Source organism: Xenopus laevis, chromosome 2L (assembly GCF_017654675.1).
Source record: "Xenopus laevis strain J_2021 chromosome 2L, Xenopus_laevis_v10.1, whole genome shotgun sequence".
NCBI classification, from domain to species: Eukaryota; Metazoa; Chordata; class Amphibia; order Anura; family Pipidae; genus Xenopus; species Xenopus laevis.
Window position 1 is genome coordinate 180,782,633 of NC_054373.1, and position 21,332 is coordinate 180,803,964.

The following is a 21,332-nucleotide window of genomic DNA, read 5'->3' on the forward strand; positions in this document are numbered from 1 at the left end:
ACATTTATAGAGAAATCTGTTAGTGATATGTGGGAAATTTGGATTTGTATTTATTGCATGAAACATTGTCTGTGACCCCAGCTCCCCGTACCAACTTCCAGAATTAGGGGTGCAAATTCTGGAGGGCCCATGAACCCCTTGGCTCACCCAGATCCAAAACAGATAATCTGTAAGGGAAATCCACATCATCTTGTATTAATGTCACCCCTATCTCCGCCTACTGATATAGATCAGCACTGCTGCAATGAAAGGCTCATTATTAATATCTGCATGGAATTTATACATTCTCCTGTCTCTGTTTCCTTCTGGTACTCTGGTTTCTTCCCACACCCCAAATATACAGGAAGGTTAACTGGCTCCAAAATAGTGTCCCCACTGTGTGTGAATGTGACAGGGACCTTAGGCTGTAAACTCACTGGGGCAGGGAAAGATGGGAAGGTGATGGGGGCATTAGATTGTAAACTCACTGGGGCAGGGAATGATGCCAATGACAGAATATGTTGATAGTGTGCATAAGAACATTCAGATGAGATTGGTTTGATGCTTTAGGATTAGGAGTAGTTACTGTATATATAAAGTGAACTATTACACAATTCCAAAGTAAATAACCAACGTGATTTTCCCAGAGAATTTATTTTGAGTTTAGTCCAGTTTAGTCCAAGTTCTATACTATGGGGTGAGATTTGGGGGTGAGTGGGGTACCCGGCACAGACATGAGAGTGACTGGCACGTTCTCCCGAGTGATCACAGGCCACACACAGGAATCTCACGCATTTCACCTTGTTAGGCCGGGGGCTGAAAATAGCACAAGATGGAAATGAGAGCAGCTACCCCCCGAGCTCAGGACTGTCACACACTGCGGGATCAGACTCAGCACATGTGTCCTCCATACACTGTCACTGGCACAAACGACTGCCGCCCTCCATACACTGCGTCACTGGCACAAACGACTGCCGCCCTCCATACACTGCGTCACTGGCACAAACGACTGCCGCCCTCCATACACTGTCACTGGCACAAATGACTCCCGTCCTCCATACACTGCGTCACTGGCACAAACTACTGCCGCCCTCCATACACTGTCACTGGCTCAAACAACTGCCGCCCTCCATACACTGTCACTGGCACAAACGACTGCCGCCCTCCATACACTGCATCACTGGCACAAACGACTGCCGCCCTCCATACACTGTCACAAATGACTGCTGCCCTCTATACACTGTCACTGGCTAGAACGACTGCCGCCCTCCATACACTGTTACCGGCAGAAACGACTGCCGCCTTCCATACACGGTCACTGGCACAAACGACTGCTGCCCTCCATACATGAAAAGAAGCTATAAGGCAAGCTAAAATTGCTATAGAAAAGGATATTGCAGCAAGCAGTAAAAAAAAATTCAAAATTATTTTTTAAATATGTTAATAGTAAAAAAAAAAAATGAAGCAGGAAGGGGTGGGACCCTTACTATCAGAGGGGGGTCAGCTGGTTGATGAAAACAAAAACAAAATAAAAGCGCAGATTCTGAAGTCATATTTTTCATCTGTCTACACAAATGAGGAATCAGTAAGTGAAGGTTTCCTTCTTAACAGTCCCAATTCTAGTAATACAACTAATGATGCATGGTTCACACATGAAGAAATTCAAAAGAGACTAGAACATGTTAAGATTAACAAAGGTCCGGGGCCAGATGGTATTCATCCCAGGGTAATTAGCGAGCTTAGCTCTGTGATTGCCAAACCTCTTTACTTAATTTTTCAGGATTCATTGAGATCTGGCATAGTGCCGAGAGACTGGCGAATTGCTAATGTGGTGCCTCTATTCAAAAAAGGATCCCGTTCTCAGCCTCAAAACTATAGGCCAGTTAGTCTGACGTCAGTGGTAGGAAAGCTTTTCAAAGGGTTAATAAAGGATAAGATACTGGACTTCGTAGCAAATCATAATACTATGAGTTTGTGCCAGCATGGTTTTATGCGTAATAGATCTTGCCAGACTAACTTAATTTCTTTTTCTGAGAAGGAAAGTAGAGACCTCGATTCTGGGATGGCAGTGGATGTGATTTACTTAGACTTTGCTAAAGCATTTGATACAGTGCCACACAAAAGTTTACTGGTTAAATTAAGGAATGTTGGCCTGGAACATAGTATTTGTACCTGGATAGAGAACTGGCTAAAAGATAGACTACAAAGAGTGGTGGTAAATGGAACATTTTCTAATTGGACCAGTGTTGTTAGTGGAGTACCGCAGGGCTCTGTACTAGGTCCCTTGCTTTTCAACTTGTTTATTAATGACCTGGAGGTGGCCATTGAAAGTACTGTTTCTATTTTTGCAGATGATACTAAATTGTACAGAACTATAGGTTCCATGCAGGATGCTGCCACTTTGCAGAGTGATTTGTCGAAGTTGGAAAACTGGGCAGCAAACTGGAAAATGAGGTTCAATGTTGATAAATGCAGGTTATGCACTTTGGCAAAAATAATATAAATGCAAGTTATACACTAAATGGCAGTGTGTTGGGAGTTTCCTTAAATGAGAAGGATCTAGGGGTCTTTGTAGAAAACAAGTTGTCTAATTCTGGGCAGTGTCATTCTGTGGCTACAAAAGCAAATAAAGTTCTGTCTTGCATAAAAAGGGCATTAACTCAAGGGATGAAAAAATAATTCTGCCTCTTTATAGGTCCCTGGTGAGGCCTCATCTGGAGTATGGGGGCAGTTTTGGACTCCAGTCCTTAAGAGGGATATAAATGAGCTGGAGAGAGTGCAGAGACTAAGTGCAACTAAACTGGTTAGAGGGAGGGAAGAGTTAAATTATGAGGGGAGACTGTCAAGGTTGGGGTTGTTTTGACCTTTTTACCCATAAAGTGGATCACGGTACCAGAGGCCTCCCCTTTAGACTAGAAGAAAAGAACTTTCATTTGAAGCAACGTAGGGGGTTCATCACAGTCAGGTTGTGGAATGCAATGCCGGGTGATGTTGTGATGCGGATTCAGTTAATGACTATAAGAGTGACTTGGATGATTTTTTGGACAGACATAATACAAAGGCTATTGTGATACTAAACTCTATAGTTAGTACAGGTATGGGTATATAGAATTTAATTAAAAGTAGGGAGGGGTGTGTGTATGTATGCTGGGTTTTCATTTGGAGGGGTTGAACTTGATGGGCTTTGTCTTTTTTCAACCCAATTTAACTATGTAACTATGTAACTGTCACAAACGACTGCCGCCCTCCATACACTGTCACTGGCACAAACAACTGCCGCCCTCCATACACTGTCACAGGAACAAACGACTGCCGCCCTCCATACACTGTCACTGGCACAAACGACTGCCACTCTCCATACACTGGCACAAACAACTGCCGCCCTCCATACACTGTCACTGGCACAAACGACTGCCACCCTCCATACACTGCGTCACTGGCACAAACGACTGCCGCCCTCCATATATTGTCACTGGCACAAACGACTGCCGCCCTCCATACATTGCGTCACTGGCACAAACGACTGCCGCCCTCCATATATTGTCACTGGCACAAAAGACTGCTGCCCTCCGTACACGGTCACTGCCACAAACGACTGCCGCCCTCCATACACTGGGTCACTGCCAAAAATAATTGCCGTCCTCCATATATTGTCACTGGCACAAACGACTGCCGCCCTCCATACACTGCGTCACTGGCACAAACATCTGCCGCCCTCCATACACTGCGTCACTGGCACAAACGACTGCCGCCCTCCATACACTGTCAGAAACCACTACCGCCCTCCGTACACTGCGTCACTGGCACAAACGACTGCCGCCCTCCATACACTGTCAGAAACGACTGCCGCCCTCCATACACTGCGTCACTGGCACAAATGACTGCCGACTCACAGGAAGTGGCACTGCCAGCCATGGGTGGGGCAAGCTGAGAAGGACTGGGTGCGTGGGAATGAAATGTATAAAAATTCCAGGAAATAAACTCATAAAATGTTTGTTTTTGTTCATTTATTAAACATTTCTATTTTGTTCTCCCGTTCAGTATAAATGAGCAAATTCCACTCACAGCTCCACCGAAATCCAACCACAGGAGCTGACACTCGGACAATCAATACAACACCATGTGTCCAGCCCCGGGGCAGACAGACAGACAGAGCAGGGAATTTATAGAAAGAGTCAGAGAAAATAGAAGTTTCCCATGAGAATGTGCAGCAGCAGCCAAATTGTGGATCCGATGAAATGTACATAATGTAACACAATGTGGATAGAGATGTCACAACACTGCAGTCACACTCACTTACACATCTATACAGTATAAACACATCCTGAACCCCACAAACTCACATGAGATTATCTGTGTCCAGTCCATAACATACAGGTTGCCATGCCAACATAAACACTCTGCTCTGCCACATCTCACTGCTGCCCGGCCCTGTGCCCAATATCTTACCGATAATCAATACTGCTCTTTGGAACCTATCTACAGGGGGCTGTGTGTTGGGGTACCTACAAGGCAGAGAATGGGGTACGTACTGGACAGAGAATGTAGTATATTGGGGTATCTACAGGGCAGAGAATGTAGTATATTGGGGTACCTACAGGGCAGAGAATGAAGTATATTTGTGTACGTACAGGGCAGAGAATGTAGTATATTGGGGTACGTAAAGGGCAGAGAATGTAGTATATTGGGGTACGTAAAGGGCAGAGAATGCAGTATATCGGGGTACTTACAGGGCAGAGAATGTAGTATATTGGGGTATGTACAGTACAGAGAATGTAATATATTGGGGTACATACAGGGCAGAGAATGTAGTATATTGGGGCACATACAGGGCAGAGAATGTAGTATATTGGGGTATGTACAGTACAGAGAATGTAATATATTGGGGTACATACAGGACAGAGAATGTAATATATTGGGGTACATACAGGGCAGGGAACTCATTCCCCAGCAGAACAGAAGATTCCTGTATATTAAAGGAAAACTATACCCCCCAAAATGAATACTTAAGCAACAGATAGTTTATATCAAATTGAATGACATATTAAATAATCTTACCAAACTGGAATATATATTTACATAAATCTTGCCCTTTTACATCTCTTGCCTTGAACCACCATTTCGTGACTCTATCTGTGCTGCCTCAGAGATCACCTGACCAGAAATACTACAACACTAACTGTAACAGGAAGAAGTGAGGAAGCAAAAGGCAGAACTCTGTCTGTTAATTGGCTCATGTGACCTCACATGTGGTTTGTATGTGTGCACAGTGAATCTTACGATCTCAGGGGGCGGCCCTTATTTTTTAAAATGGCAATTTTCTATTTATGATCACCCAATGGCACATACTACTAAAAAAGTATATTATTATGATAATGGTTCATTTACATGAAGCAGGGTTTTACACATGAGCTGTTTTACTCAGTATCTTTTAATAGAGACCTACATTGTTTGGGGGGTATAGTTTTCCTTTAATGACCATTTTCTTCCCAGTGAGAATTTCTTTCCCAGAGGAGCAGAAAACAATGAGTAAATATTTGTATTGCCGGGAGATTTTTATTCTGTATCCAGGACAAATTACAAATAAAGAGAAACAGCAGAAACTGGCAGAAAAACCTCATGGAAAGTTGCCCAAATAAACTCCCTGCACAAGCCCATTATACGCCCAAGCCTTGAACCGATACCCCAATAACATGCAGTATAACTAGGTACCATAACAACAAACAAGATACGTCTAGCCCACTGATACCTAAACTTTCCCATTCCTGAACTACAACTCCCAGCATCCTTAGCCAGGCCTCAGCTGCACAGGCCCAGCCCATCCCCCCAGACAGGGGAAATCGGATTGGCTCCTGTTTCATATAAAGACATTTACAGCTAAGGACGTCTCAGAATCTTTATTCTATGTGTAACAAGCTGGGATATTTATTAGCGAAACAAACATTGTGATGGCCATAACCCCCAGGTACTTATACTGGAGATAATATTACTCCCTACCAGGAAGCAACACAGCATGTGGATTTAACTGCCTTGTGTTTACTGGGACCGTATCCACGGAGTAATCCCTCTGCCTGATCTCACCGCTCAGATCCATTTACACCCGACTCTTTATTTATACCTGTCTGTGCTGTGACCCAAATTCAAGGGCAACTACTACTTTGTGGTTATACATGCACACAGAGCTGCCTGACCCTGTATAACTCAGCCTGCAGCCTTGTGCCTTTATATGGTCACAGAACAACCCCTCAGTGACTTCTAATATCCTTATCATTTACAGTAGGGGGTACATTATCCCTTATAATACATGAGTGATACTCAGAGTTCCCTGTATAACTCAGCCTGCAGCCTTGTGCCTTTATATGGTCATTTAACCCCTCAGTGACTTCTAATATCCTTATCATTTACAGTAGGGGGTACATTATCCCTTATAATACGAGTGATACTCAGAGTTCCCTGTATAACTCAGCCTGCAGCCTTGTGCCTTTATATGGTCACAGAACAACCCCTCAGTGACTTCTAATATCCTTATCATTTACAGTAGGGGGTACATTATCCATTATAATATATGAGTGATACTCAGAGTTCACTGTATAACTCAGCCTGCAGCCTTGTGTCTTTATATGGTCACAGAACACCTCAGTGACTTCTAATATCCTTATCATTTACAGTAGGGGGTACATTATCCCTTATAATACTCAAGTGGTATCATTCTATTTGTAAGTAACCAGATTGCTGATACAGGTATTGGACCTGTTATCCAGAATGCTCAGGACCTGGGGTTTTCCGCATAACAGATATTTCTACAATTCAGATCTTCATACCTTAAGTCTACTAGAAAATCATATAAACATTAAATAAACCCAATAGGCTGGTTTCGCTTCCAATAAGGATTAATTATATCTTAGTTGGGATCAAGTACAAGCGACTGTTTTATTATTACACAGAAAAAGGAAATTATTTAAAAAAAATAAAATAGAGTTCATGGGAGAAGACCTTTCTGGTTAATGGGTTTCCGGATAATGGATCCTATACCTGTACTACAAACTGGAGAGCTGCTGAATATAAGCTAAATAAATGAAAAAGCACAAATAATAAAAAAAGAAAACTAATGGCAAAGTTGCAATACTCTAACTAAATGGTGAAGCCGCCCTTTAAGAACTAAACCTGTGTATTGTGCACAGCCCTGTGAGTCTGACACCAGACAGAATGGCTGCCCCATGGCTACACAGAAGCAGATTCATATCAAGTACATCCGTGTAAGTGAAGTCAGTGCAGAGTATATGGGTGCAGGGCGGCGGCGCATATAAAACACATTCCTGTGCTGTTGTCAGACTAACGACTCGGGATTATCTCAGGCCCCAGATACTGTTTTACCTGCAGGTCATTCACCGCTCACTAACAAATGTAACACTTAGTGATATAATGATTTTCAGTAAGAGCCAGGGGAATGTGACTTCCACATTAGAGTGACAGGAGGAAATACCAGGAGTGATTCTGTTCAACTACATCTCTCTTATCTCTCATACAGAGTATATATTATGTGTGACTGTACAACATGTACAACCCACAACACTGTCATCCCCCCCCCCAACAGGGTGCTTCACCTTTAAGTTAACTTTTAGTGTGTTATAGAATGACTAATTCTAGCCAACTTTTCAATTGGCCTTCATTTTTTCTAGTTTTTGCATTATTTGCCTTCTTCTGACACTTCCAGTTTTCATATGGGGGTTGCCGACCCTCTCTAAAAAAACAAACTAACGGCTCTGTAAGGCTACACATTTATTGTTATTTTTACTTTTTATCCCTCTCCTATTCATATCCCAGTCTCTTGTTTAAATCAATGCATGGTTGCTGGGGTAATTTGGACCCTAGCAACCAGGCTGCTGAAACTGCAAACTGTTGACTAAAAAGCTAAATAAGTCAAAAACGACAAATAATAAAAAATGAAAACCAATCGCAAATGGTCTCAGAATATCCCTCTCTACATCATGCTAACAGTTAATTTAAAGATGAACAACCCCTTTCAGGGCCTTTAATCCTTGCACTCTTGTTACTAGGGTATCTGTAGGTCAGCTGTTATGTACAACCAAACTCTCAATTTTTGCGAAACTCTCAATTTTTTTTGCAGCAGTGCTGTTATGCTTTACGGCAGCGATAGTAACAGCCTACAAGGCCTGGGAAGCAGATTACTACGGGTGCACAGGCGGGAGCCACGGTCCATGCCAGATAAAGGTTGGGTCTCTATGTAATTGATATGTTCAGTGACAGGAAGAGAGAAGCCTAGATCAGACCAATAACCAGTTATACAACCTCCAGGTGAGTGCAGTAAGGATAATACAAGCAAATGTGTTTAATGTCCATGGGATTAAATGTGAGTGTGCACATATATATATATATATATATATATATATATATATATATATATATATATATATATATATATATACACATATATACATATATACATATATACATATATATATACATATATATATATATATATATATATACACATATATACATATACATATATACATATATACATACATATATATATATATATATATATACATACATATTGTATATACTGCTGTAAATCAGTGCCACAGGCTATATTGCTGCCGGAAGCTGAACTAGCCACCAGGCAAGTAAATCTCATTTTCTGGGGCCAGTAACCCCCCAGCTGTCCTTCCTATGGCTTTTCAGTAAACATGGGACTAAACCAACAGCAACTCCCTGCTGAAAGGGCATGTTACCTTAAATAATACAGCCAGTGCCAACCTCAGCACCTTTGCAATTGGTCCTTGCTATCATTTGATTCCCTAAGGGCTTGCACGCGGGACCCCCAATAACTTCTAAAGCCAGGGCTCATTAGACTTAATTGCCTTTATCAGCAGTTTGATGGGGGCAAAGTAGGAGGAGGCCATTGCTGAACAAGTTTTCCAACAAACATCCCTTATTATGGAGCGACAGCTGCGAGTTCCCACACTCCAAATGTCAGCGTTCAGCACAATGACATCACTTGCACGGAATGGTGACACGGCAAGCGCCAAATCCAACATGGATATTAAAGGACCAGTAACAATTTTTTTTTTTTTTAAAGGTGTTTCTTTTTAACAAAAAAATAACACCAAAACAGTTTTAACTTGCAAAGTTTTTATTAAGAAATTATTTACCGATTCTCCACTTCAGAAACGGCGACGATCCATCGTGCGGCGCTCGATTTCTCCTCTCTGGCTATCTCCTATAGAAGGCAGGGAGGAGAAATCGAGCGCCGCACAATGAATCGTCCTGTCGCCGTTTCTGAAGAGGAGCGCAAGCAGAGAATCGGTAAGTAATTTCTTAATAAAATCAAATTAAACGTGAAAACTGTCTTGGTGGGGTTTTTTTTCATTAAAAAGAGACAAATTTTTTGTTACTGGTCTTTTAAAGGAGAAGCGGAAAGCACTGTGGGAGGGCTTCACATCATCTAATTGCTCTTAAACAAGAGTAAATAACAGGGGTACCAAAATGTTTTTAAAATGAACTGTTAGTGTGATGTAGAGAGGGATATTCTGAGACCATTTGCAATTTGTTTTCATGTTTTATTATTTGTGGTTTTTGACTTATTTCGCATTTTATTCAGCAGCTCTCCAGTTTGTAATTTCAGCAGTCTGGTTGCTATGGTCAACATTACCCTACCAACCAAGCACTGATTTGAATAAGAGACTGGAATATGAATAGGAGAGGCCTGAATAGAAAGATGAGGAATAAGAAGTCACAGTAACAATACATTTGTAGCCTTAGGGCAGCGACGCAGGCTCAGATTCGGGGAGATTTAGTCGCCTCTTCTTTGGGGCGACTAATCTCCCTGAACTGCCTCCCGTCAGCTAGAATGTAAATAGCCAGTGAGATGGATCTCGGAGCGCTTCCTCGTGAAGCAACTTCGGGCGATTATGGAAAACGAAGCGCACGATTGCTATCTCGCCTTCGATTTACATTCTAGCCGGCCGGAGGCAGTTTGGGGAGATTAGTCGCCCCGAAGAAGAGGAGACTAAATCAAACCGAATCGGAGTGTGTGTTTCTGGCCTTACAGAGCATTTGTTTTTTAGATGGGGTCGGTGACCAACCATTTGAAAGCTGGAAAGAGTCAGAATCATTCAAAAGCTACAAAAAAGAAGAAATGAAGGCCAATTTAAAAGTTGCTTAGAATTGGCCATTCTACTACATACTAAAAATTACCTTAAAGATGGACCACCCCTTTAAGAATAAGATGAAGAATAAGAAGTTGATATTAAAATACTTCCTATACTTCTTGCAGCAGTCGCTTCCTCTAATCTAAAGGCACATGTAATAATGGTCATTAACAAAAGCGCCAATTGGCTGAACAAAGGACAAAGTGGACATCTGTGTGTGTGGCCAGAAATGGGCAACCACCCTACCAAAAACCCAAATCCTGGGAAAATTATTTCCAAGATTTGTTCAATTTGTTAAAGGGAAATTTGCTTTATCAGCTGATTTCTAAAAACGAAGTTGTACATTTCTAGCAGATTATTATTGCAATGTTGTGCCAAGAAACGGTGAGCAATAAAGGGTTATTTTGTTATATAAGAGGAGTGGGTCCCATATGATTGAATCGTTAGAGATTGTTCCCGGCGCCGGATTTGATTACTCAGCAGGAAACTGCCTGGCGATGTATCTAAGAGTCCATCTATCATGTCTCTAGCAGAAGCGGTGAATTACCTCTTTTATTCTGCTATAATGGTACCTACCTACATGGAATTAGAGAAACACAACTGTTAGTGGAGAGGTTTAGCTTGGCCTTTAATCCTCATTTCAGACAGCTGCGGCCTCAATACTGTTTCTCACTCATTGAGATTGACATACTTGTTCTACACTGTCTATAAGGCCTCTAACAGACGAGCGTTTTTAGCTGCGCTCCCATTTCATGCGTTCAGCCGCAGGGGAGTAGACGCACTGAATTCTTTTCAATGGGGCTTTACTCACACAGACGCATGTAAGCGACGAACGCAGGTCCTAACGCAGCATGTTGCATTTTTTCTGCGTTCGTAGCTTACATGCGTCTGTGTGACAGTAATGGCGTGCGTTTACTCCTGCGCTCCCCTGCAGCTGAACGCATGAAACGGGAGCGCAACTAAAAATGCTCGGCTGTAACAGCCCTAAGACTGATAGGAGGGAACAACTTATTATTGCACTTAGGGCTCTTGCAGACGAGCGGTTTTAGCTGCGCTCCCCCATTTCATGCGTTCAGCCGCAGGGGAGCGCAGGAGTATATGCACTGAATTCTTTTCAATGGGGCTTTACTCACACAGACACAGGTGAGCGCCAGAGGCAGGTTGGGACGGACGCAGCATGTTGCATTTTTTCTACGTTCGGTGCTTACATGCGTCCGTGTGAACGTACTGAACGCATGAAACCGGAACGCAGGGGAGCGCAGCTAAAAACGCTCGTCTGTAAGAGCCCTTAGTGTCACTTGTGCAGTTGTTTATCACATTCGCCAGAGCAGATTGGGTTCTCCATCTAAAATACCAAAATCCCCCCCCCCTCCAAAAAGACAGCAGTAAAGTGAGAGTGAGTTGATGCAAATCCCTCAGGCCTACAGGACGAGCTGAATTCCATTGTATCCATTACTCACACAGAGAACAAACCAACTGATTTACATGGGGCTGCGCCGTGGGCACTTCTACCTTCAGTTTCTTGGGGTTACTCATCAGATAATTCCAGGCACCAAACCTGAACCCTTTCCTATTCTTTACAGACACCCCAAAGTGACACCTGTAGGACACAACTTCCCAGTCTGCTTTACTGCTGCCCTTGTAAGAACCAGGAATCAGTAAATCAGATGAATTTCACCCATTTACTCAGCGACTTCTCCGAGGTCACTGCACATGGCACTTACAGACAGAGTCCCGGCTCTTGTTACACCCCCTATTTATCTGCACCCCCCAAGCCAGATATAATGCCCAAGCCCCTCACTCTGTAGTCTTCGTCTATTTGGGCAGAGAAATATCCTCACTGAGCCCCCGTATGTATAGAGTAAGGAGAAGGAGTTGTCCGGCTGACTGTCAGCACAAAGTCTATAGGAAATTCCCTCAGATGAAGCCAGACAGCTGAGCATAACACAAGAAGCAGCACCACAGGGAGACTTGCAGCAAGTTGTTTCAGACACTGAAAACCAGATCCTGTACAACTACAAATCCCGCATGCTGGGAGATATAGTGCAACAGCTGCTGCTTCTCTTCTATCCTGTCCAACTCTGAATCTACCCCTGCCATAGGTCAGTGCAGTAAGTCACACCTCCCAACATTTGGAAAATAGAAAGAGGGACTAAAACAGTGGCGTTGTGAAACGATTTTGACCCACACCCATTTTATGGCCACGTCCCCTAAATACCACATCCTTTTTACAAAATTTGGCAGGCTGTGTAACGTTTGGACACATTTCTCTGGGTTTTAGGGTCAGGTTTTATGTGTTGTTATAGTTTTATAATGGATGTGTTTGGTCCTTTAAGATGCAAGTTTTCCCAAGAGATCTGTTTGTCTTAAATTGTTACAATTGTTTCTTTGCTTGTCTTAAATAGTTACAATTGTTTCTTTAATTATTTTAAATTGTAACAAATGTATCCCAATGTATCGCAACTCCCTATTTCATGTGTTTGAGCACAAATTAGGAGACAATGTGTATGTGCTACCCCTGTCTGTACCTTGCGAGTACAGACTCAGGCAGCAATGTATTCATGGGCAACACCCCGATACTGCAGACACCTTTGGGAAGTAATTTAGGCTGGAAGTCAGGGTGAAAACAGGGCAGAATGGTGGATTGACAAGGTTGTTTGCAAATAAATGAGCATGTTTAATGGAACTTTCTACAGTGAGGTTCACCTTAAACGGCTCCACTCTGACTTTGCTAGGGTAGTTAGTATATTTATATATGGTACTTAAAATCAGGAAAAAAATGAAAGTTCACTGCTGCACACCATTTACTTGCATGTAGGGTGCATTCAATTCCCAGACTGCCTCCAAGTGCAATAGTATCCAAGCTGTGCAAAGGGAAGAAGCCCACCGGTTCACACAAATGTGCCACAATGTCTGCAATAAACAAGATGAAGCCTTAAGCCCGTGTGAACTGCTTTTCTTCTTCCCTTTGCATAGCTCAGTTAAAATCAGAACTCGAGAGATAAAGAACAAAAAAAAACCACATACGGCAAAAATCATAAAAAATAAAAAGAAACGACCAATTGCAATTCTTTATATACTGCGGCCTATACCAAAACAGAATGTACAAGTGAGCTTCCCCTTTAACGGAAGCTGGGGTGACGACATATTAAGCAAGTTACTGCAACATCAAAAAGTGGAAGCATGCGATGCCAAAATGTGTCCTGGAACAGCAGTGGCTCCTTTTACTCCAACAATATTAATAATAATAAGCCCAAAATTACAGGACTCTGTGCCTTTAACTTTCTCTTCCCCAAACACATTCCAAGCCCCGGTGTCCCGGGCAGTTAATACTGAGCCAACATTCCAGACACACTTACCCCCCCCCCACACTCACTGCCGCCAATCACCTGCACTTACTGAGTACCCCCCATATTATTATTATTATTTTTATTATTATGGGAGCAACAGTGACTCAGTGACTTTCCTCTGATACAGGAGCCAATAGACATTATTTATATATATATATATATATATATATATATATATATATATATATATATATAGATATAGATATAGATATAGATTAGATATAGATATAGATATATACCTCCCACTGCACCATCTCACTAACATGCGACTAATGAATAAAGTGCCACATTACACAGGACAGTCGCATTAGAACAAGCCAAGTGTTATTAAACGGGATTTAAAGGGACACGTCTCCTAAATCCGACAGGTCTGGCATCAGTGAGTAACCACTAATCCTTCATAAGTCAAACCAATGACCTTCTGAGATCCAAAAGGAGATGCCAGTGAGCTGAGAGGTGCCACCCAAACACGTATGCGCCGCATTTCTACTTACTGACAGCCACTCGCACGGCGACATTTCCTTTCAAGGGGAAGTTCACCTCCATCTTTGAGCATACGTTGCACAGTGGTTGTATAAAACAATAAAATAAAAGTCTTCACTTTGCATCTGATGTGGTTTGGATTTCAATTTAACCCTTTATTCTCCAGCTCTCCAGTATGCCTTTTCCACTACTTTCTGAGGTCACTGACCCATACCTCTATATTGCAACACACTAACTGTTATGAAACTAACGCTGTGCTTCCACCAACAGAAATGCTTGTCACTTGCACAGCCTCACATTCCCCAGTCTCACCCCAGATCAGAGGCACAAGATAAATCAGTAAAGGAGACAACAGCTATGGGACATCAGTGCACTTGAGAAAGGGCTTTGCCTTAAACATGTATTAAACACACCGATACATTAATTTGCAGCAAAGTCCTGCAGTGTCAGCCGTCCTCCTCCTTCAAATATACTGCTTATGTTATGTAGTGCTACAACAGGGGCACAGGAGCAACCTGCTTAAAGGGGTTGCTTACCTTTGAGATAATTGTTAGTATGATATAGAGAGGGATATTCTGAGACAATTTGCAATTGGTTTTCATTTTTTATTATTGAAGGCTTTTGAGTTATTTTTATCCAGCAGCTCTTCAATTTGCATCTTAAGCAATCTGGTTGCTAGGGTCCAAATTAGCCTAGCAACCATGCATTGATTTAAATAAGAGACTGGAATATGAATAGGAGATGCCTGAATAGAAGGGTCAGTAATAAATAGTAGCAATAACAATAAATTTGTAGCCATACACTATTAGATCCGCTCGTTTAGTGAGGTCGCCAGATTAATCGATCTTAACCCGATATATCCACCAACATCTGGGCAATATTGGGTGAATCTGAACGGTTGGTCCTGGGGCCGAACAACTAAATTATAGAGATCAACTAGTTAATGTGGTCCTAGATCGTGAAAAATTTAATTAAACTTGACCGATCGATATCTGGCCGATTTTTAGCCTGATATCGAGGACCCGTCAGGAGGCCCAATTGATCTAAAGGACCCACATTGGCAGCTTTAATCAGCTCGTCTATGGCCAACTTTACAGGGCATTTGTTTTTTTTGAAAGGGGTCAGCAATGCCCGTTTGAAAGCTGCAAAGAGTCAGGAAAAAACTAAAAAAAAAAATAATGAAGACCAATTGAGGAGTTGCTTAGGATTGGCCATTCTATAACAGTAAAAGTTACCTTGAAGGTGAACTGTCCCTTTAATCAAGGATACAGCTGTGTTGGAATACTGGAGTTTTGAAGAAATTGGATATCAATACATGTGCCAAAGCCATTGGTATGGGACCAGTATATGAGTAAGGGGCACAAGTATGTATATTTTTATTTGTATAGCACTGTACTGCAAAACAATTAGCTGCAACAAACAAGGGGTCACTGCATTAATAAGTAACAATAAGTGCATTATTAGAAATACAATTCACATAAATATAAAATATAATTACAATACAGATTAAAGGCTCAGTGTTAAGGAGACAAAAGGATTGAGGACCCTACCCCGTAGAGTTTACAATCTAAGTAAGCTTACAGTATCCTACAAAAACCATGGGGCCCCAGCACAGGGGTCAGCAGCACCAGCAGGTCTGGGAGTATATAAAGGTCTAAATTAGGGATGTTCTGAATCCAGGATTCAGTTCCGGATTAGGGACAAGATTCAGCTTGTTTCCTTCTGCCCGGCCAAACCGAACACGAATCTGCAAATGCAAATTAGGGGCAGGAGGGGAAATGCGTGACTTTTTGTCACAAAACAAGGAAGCAAAAATGTTTTCCCCTTCCCACCCCTAATTTGGATTTGCAAATTAGGATTCGGCAGAATCTTTCGCACAGGATTCGGGGGTTCAGTCAAATCCAAAAATAGTGGATTTGGTACATCCCTAGTCCAAATAGCCCAATATATTGTGAGTGTCTCTGGCATCTCTAGCAGCCCCTCTGCCACTTGCCAAACCTCAAAAATTGCCAGTGTGGGACTAGTCCGCAGCAGCATGGCTACATTATCAATAAAAGCAAGAGAAATGGCAGATTCTTACTATTAATTCCCAGATCCCATAGGAATGACTTTTAAAGGGGTGATTCACCTTTCGGTTAACTTTTAGTATGTTATAGAACAGCCCATTCTGAGCAACTTTTCAATTGGTTGTCATTACTTATTTGATGATCAGTTTTTAACTATTTGTCTTTTTCTTCTTTCAAACGGGGGTCGCTGACCCCTTCTACAAACAAATGCTCTGTAAGGCTACAAATGTAATGTTATTGCTACTTTTAACAGACGTGTCTTTGTATTCAGGCCTCTACTATTCATACCCCATCTGTCTCTTATTCAAATCAATACATGGTCGCTAGGGGAATTTGGACCCTAGCAACCAGACGGCTGAAATTGCAAACTGGAGAGCTGCTGAATAAAAAGCCAAATAACTCAAAAACCCCAAATAATAAAAAATGAAAACCAATTACAAATGGTCTCAGAATATCACTCTCTATATCAGGGATCCCCAACCTTTAGAACCCGTGAGCAACATTCAGAAGTAAAAGGAGTTGGGGAGCAACACAAGCATGAAAAATGTTACTGGGGTGCCAAATAAGGGCTGTGATTGGCCATGTTGTAGCCCCTATGTGGATTGTAAACCTACAATGAGGCTCTGTTTGGCACTGCATCTGTTTTTTATACAACCAAAACTTGCCTCCAAGCCTGGAATTCAAAAATAATCACCTGCTTTGAGGCCACTGGGAGCAACATCCAAGGGGTCGGAGAGCAACATGTTGCTCACGAGCTACTGGTTGGGGATCACTGCTCTATATCATACTAACAGTTCATTTAAAGGTGAACAAACCCTTTAAGGCTGCTCCCCAGTAACATGACACAAAACTCCCATGAGCCCCTGTAGAAAGGCAACAGCAGGAGTAGCTGAGTACTAAGCACTTATGTGTCTGTGCAACTGATGTATAGTGGTACTGGGAGCTGCCATATTGACTAGTGAGTAGCAGGGAGATCTCTCTCTCTCTCTATATATATATATATAAACAAGGGAAAGTTGTGCTCACCACTAGTTTTTAAAAACATTAGGCGGGGGTGCAATGAGGGTGTGACCACAAAATACATATAGACATATAGATAGCTTAAATATATTGATAATGGGTTGAGTGCAGAGGAATCTTGTATTTGTCTATATATATATATATATATATATATATATATATATATATATATATATATATATAGATATATATATATGTGTGTGTGATTGGGCAAATGTGCAGTGATCAGACAGGCACAGTCCCATGTTATTTCCCATGATCCCCAGTAGGAGGGGACAGACACATCAATGAACAGGTACTGACCGCTCAGCATAGGATCCTCCTCGGTACTTTCCGTGGGGCTCTCGGGCCGGCTCGGCTGCAGAAAGGAAGCGCACAAAGCCCATAGCAGAGTCCGACACCAAAGCATTCCGCCCAACAGTCCCGGGACACTCCCGATATTCCTGAATCAGTCCGCAGTCCCGAGACGCTGTTTAAAAGTCCCGCAGCGCCGATATCGTCTGACTCCAGGGCTGCTGCTAGTTCCTAGTGCAGAGTCGGCCTCCGCTGACGTCACTGGCACGTAGCGCACGGCGTCACGGTCACGTGGTAAAGAGAATCCAACAAAAAGCGGGAGTTGATCGAGTGCGGCGGCTCCTTGTGTGACACACCCTGTGTGGTGACTTCCTGCCCTCGCAGGGCGCTAATAATGTCGCTGTATGAAGAGTTGTGTGTGTGTGGGGTTTGAACGGAGACTGTCTGGAAATAGGCTCTGGTATTTCAACCATACCTCCCAACTGTCCCTTTTTCTGAGGGACAGTCCCTCTTCTTTTGACAGCTCAACCCGCAGTCCCTCATTTGTACTGGAAAGTCCCTCTTTTCTCTGCACTGAACAGCCAGAAAAAGAAACAAAGTTTCTCACTTAATTGGCTTTTAGCAGAGAGTCCAGAACAGCTAACAGGTGCAACTAAGATACTTTGTAACAATTTTAAGACACAAAAACACAGTTTAGATAAGAAGAAATATTTTCAAACTTTCATAACCTGACAAATTTTGTAAAACAAACATGGTAATAAGGGGGTGTGGCCACAGAAAGGGGTGTGGTAAAAAAAATTGCTGCGCAACGTGCGGGAAAAAATTTTTTGTCCCTCTTTTTACTTCCAAAATGTTGGGAGGTATGTTTCAACTACGCACAGGCCCGAACAGACTCACTTCAGTCTTTTATGTGGAGACATGGGCCTCTTGGCAATAACAAGTGCTGAATTAATCTCATACCTCCCAACATTATGGAAATGGGAAGAGACAAAAAAAAAATTTCAGCAAGGAGCGCGACATTTTTTAACCACTCCCCTTTTTGCGGCCACGCCCCTAATTACCATGCCCATTTTACAAAATTTGCCGGGTTATGAAAGTTTGAAGGCAATTCCTGTAGTTTCTAAGTTTTATTACAGTTTTACTAATGGAGGTAAATAGCCTTTTTAAGATTGTGAGTCCAAAGTCAGGCCCGCGGGCCAATTGCAGCCCTTTACACCGGCCCTCAGCCTCCATCATGAAATGAATAATAATGTGGCCCCCCCAGCACAGTACGATCAGGAAGCGCGTAGCCGTGTTAGTAATAAGGGCACATAGTGACGCGCCGCTCTCGCATACTTCCTTAGGGCTGAAGGTGCAATAGAGATACTGACGTGTTAATACTGTGAACTAAAGAACGATGAGAGAGCAGTGCGTCACTACGTGCCCTTATGTGTCTATTGCTAACACCTTCAGCACACACCTCAGACACAACACAGACCTCGGGGTCCCCAGCTGCCCCCTGCGCTGCTACCGCCGACCCTGGACTGTCTTCATGTACTTGGCCTTATCACCCGCCAGTCTCTCCACTCCAAACCGCTCCGGCCCTCCCGTGACAGGGGAAAGAGAAGGACTGTGCGCACAGTACCGGGCTGTGGGCGTTTCTTCTCCCCTGAGGCCATAACCGAGCTGCAGCACCCCATCCCCGCCGTGACTCTAAGACTGCTCACCCGACTAGCTGTGGCGGCAGATGGAAGCCAATCTGCACACAGTGGAGAGACTGGTGTTCATGGGGGCAGCAGGGGACCCCGTGGGAGCTCGGCATCAGTGGCGGAACTACCCTCAGGGCCCCCCCCCCCGGCAGCCCGTGCACCACTGAAAATGCGGGCTGTGCGGAGGGGAGAGGGGCCCGGCTGCGCGTCATGCACCAGGGCCCGCCCCCCTCTAGTTACGCTACTGCTCAGCATCAGACAGCAGCAGTTCCTGTGGCAGCCAGCAAGAGGGGAAACTGGGCCAGGAGGTGCCGGTGCACAGGGGCAGCAGTAAGAAATCTACTCTACCGGCTCAAGGACCGATCCCAGTGTGCTGCCCGTGTGCTGCTTTACTGTGACAGCAAAAAGAGAGAGAGCAACACTGATACAGTTCCACACTGTGCTGGGGATCTGAGGCCCAACCGGTGCGCTACTTCCTCCTGCGCTGCCGCTGTTGGACACCTGGAATATAATAAGGAGCCCGCTGACATCGCCTTCCATGAACACTCATGCTGTCAGTAGAATATGGGAGAAGAAATCGAGCACCACACAATGGGTCGTCGTCGCCCTTTCGCCTTTTCTGTAGAGGACAGGAAGCAGAGTTTCTATAAATTATTTCTTCATAAATACTTTGCTATTTTAAAGTTTAATTTGTCTTGGTGTTTTTATTTCGTTCTATACTAACAAATTTAAAAAAAAAAAATGATTACTGGTCCTTTAATTGACAAACATCTGTACGAAAGTGATGTTCTGGAAAAAGTAGCGACTGACACCCATGGACATTATCAGATAGTCAATACATGCAAAGATATGATCATTATCTGTCAGAAATGTTCTAACCTGTATGTTCGACTTAACGACCATTTGCCACGGTACGAAAATTATTGGGACAAGGGTGGTCCGAAAATCATACGAAACGTTGTTTTGTACAATTATATCTGCGCATCTATGACCATGTTTGTAGTTTCCTTAATAAATAAAAAGCCACAGGCTTAAACTGGCCATATGCTATAAGATCTGCTTGTTTGGAAAAGTTGCCAAACAAGTGGATGTTCCCCTGATATGCCCACCAAAAGGAAGGTTATATCTGGCTAATCCAATAGTTTGTCCCTGCAGCCAAATGATTGGATTACAATGATGGGCATACCAGCCCACGGGACGAGGACCGCATCAACTAGCCAATGCATTCCTTGATCGAGCAGGAAATCAAACCTGCCAGACTGAGATATGGCCAATTTTTTTTGCCAGATATTGGTCTGGGAGGCCCGTCTGAGAGCCCCGTACACTGGCAGATAAGATGCCAAATCTAAAGGACCCAAATCAGCATCTTAAATCTGCTTTTGTATGGTCACCCTTTGTTTTAGATATAGACCCAATCACAGGACACACCATCTTCTCACTCTTTCCAGCTTTCAAAAGGGGGTCACTGACCCCATCTTAAGAATGAATACTCTGTAAGGCTACAAATGTATTGTTATTGCTACTTTTTATTACTCATCTTTCTATTCAGGCCTCTCCTATTCATATTCCAGTCTTTCACTGAAACCAGTGTAAAACCAATTGTACTCTCTACAACATACAAGAAGTTAATTTGAAGGGGAACAACCCCTTTAAACTGGATTTTGGTTTCCTTTAATACTAGCAAGTAATTATAAAACACCCACATATTTTAAGGAGCTGTACAATAGAGGGGTGCATTTGGTTTAGGGTGGAGTTATTTATTATGAGACACTCTGAGATGTCAATTGAATGTGATTTCATTGTGACATACCAATAATATATAGCACATGTCATATCTAACCATCATATCCGTTATCTCGTGATAAACGAAAATATAATCATTTACTAAGGTATCTGCTTAATCTGTTATATCTGTAGTATAATATAAGGTTACTGGATCATTTGAAAATCAGGGTCATTTCTAAGGAATACAAAGTTGCTGCACTGATTGCAGATGATTTACCCACCCCATGTTCTGTCCAATTATATCTCTCCCTTGCCCATCCTTAAAGCGATACTGACATGTAATCATAGGAACGTGTCAGTATCAAGTAAATGCTGCACATGGAATAGTTCCCCGGAAAGCCGGGTAATCAGCCTATGGAAGGATCGCCCCAGCCCAGCGTCACTGAAATGGTTCAGAAGATCATTTAGCAGTGTCGGAGGGTCGGGTGAACGCAGGTTTGCGGGGCCTGGGGGCAGCTTTGCGGGGGAACTATCCAGATGCAGCATTTACTT

The 21,332-nt window shown here is 42.9% G+C and overlaps 1 protein-coding gene across 13 annotated transcripts in view; it reads right to left on the minus strand.

The window, feature by feature from the left end:
* Positions 1 to 17,640, minus strand: part of stim1.L (stromal interaction molecule 1 L homeolog) — a 61,148-nt gene extending 43,508 nt beyond the window's left edge. For 4 of the 13 annotated variants that reach the window (XM_041581142.1, XM_041581140.1, XM_041581141.1 and 1 more), the window contains exon 1: positions 17,377 to 17,638. In XM_041581142.1, coding sequence (XP_041437076.1) covers positions 17,377 to 17,482 — 106 coding nt within the window. In that variant the 5' untranslated portion in view covers positions 17,483 to 17,638. 13 annotated transcript variants of the gene reach the window in all.
* Positions 17,641 to 21,332: the final 3,692 nt, after the last annotated feature.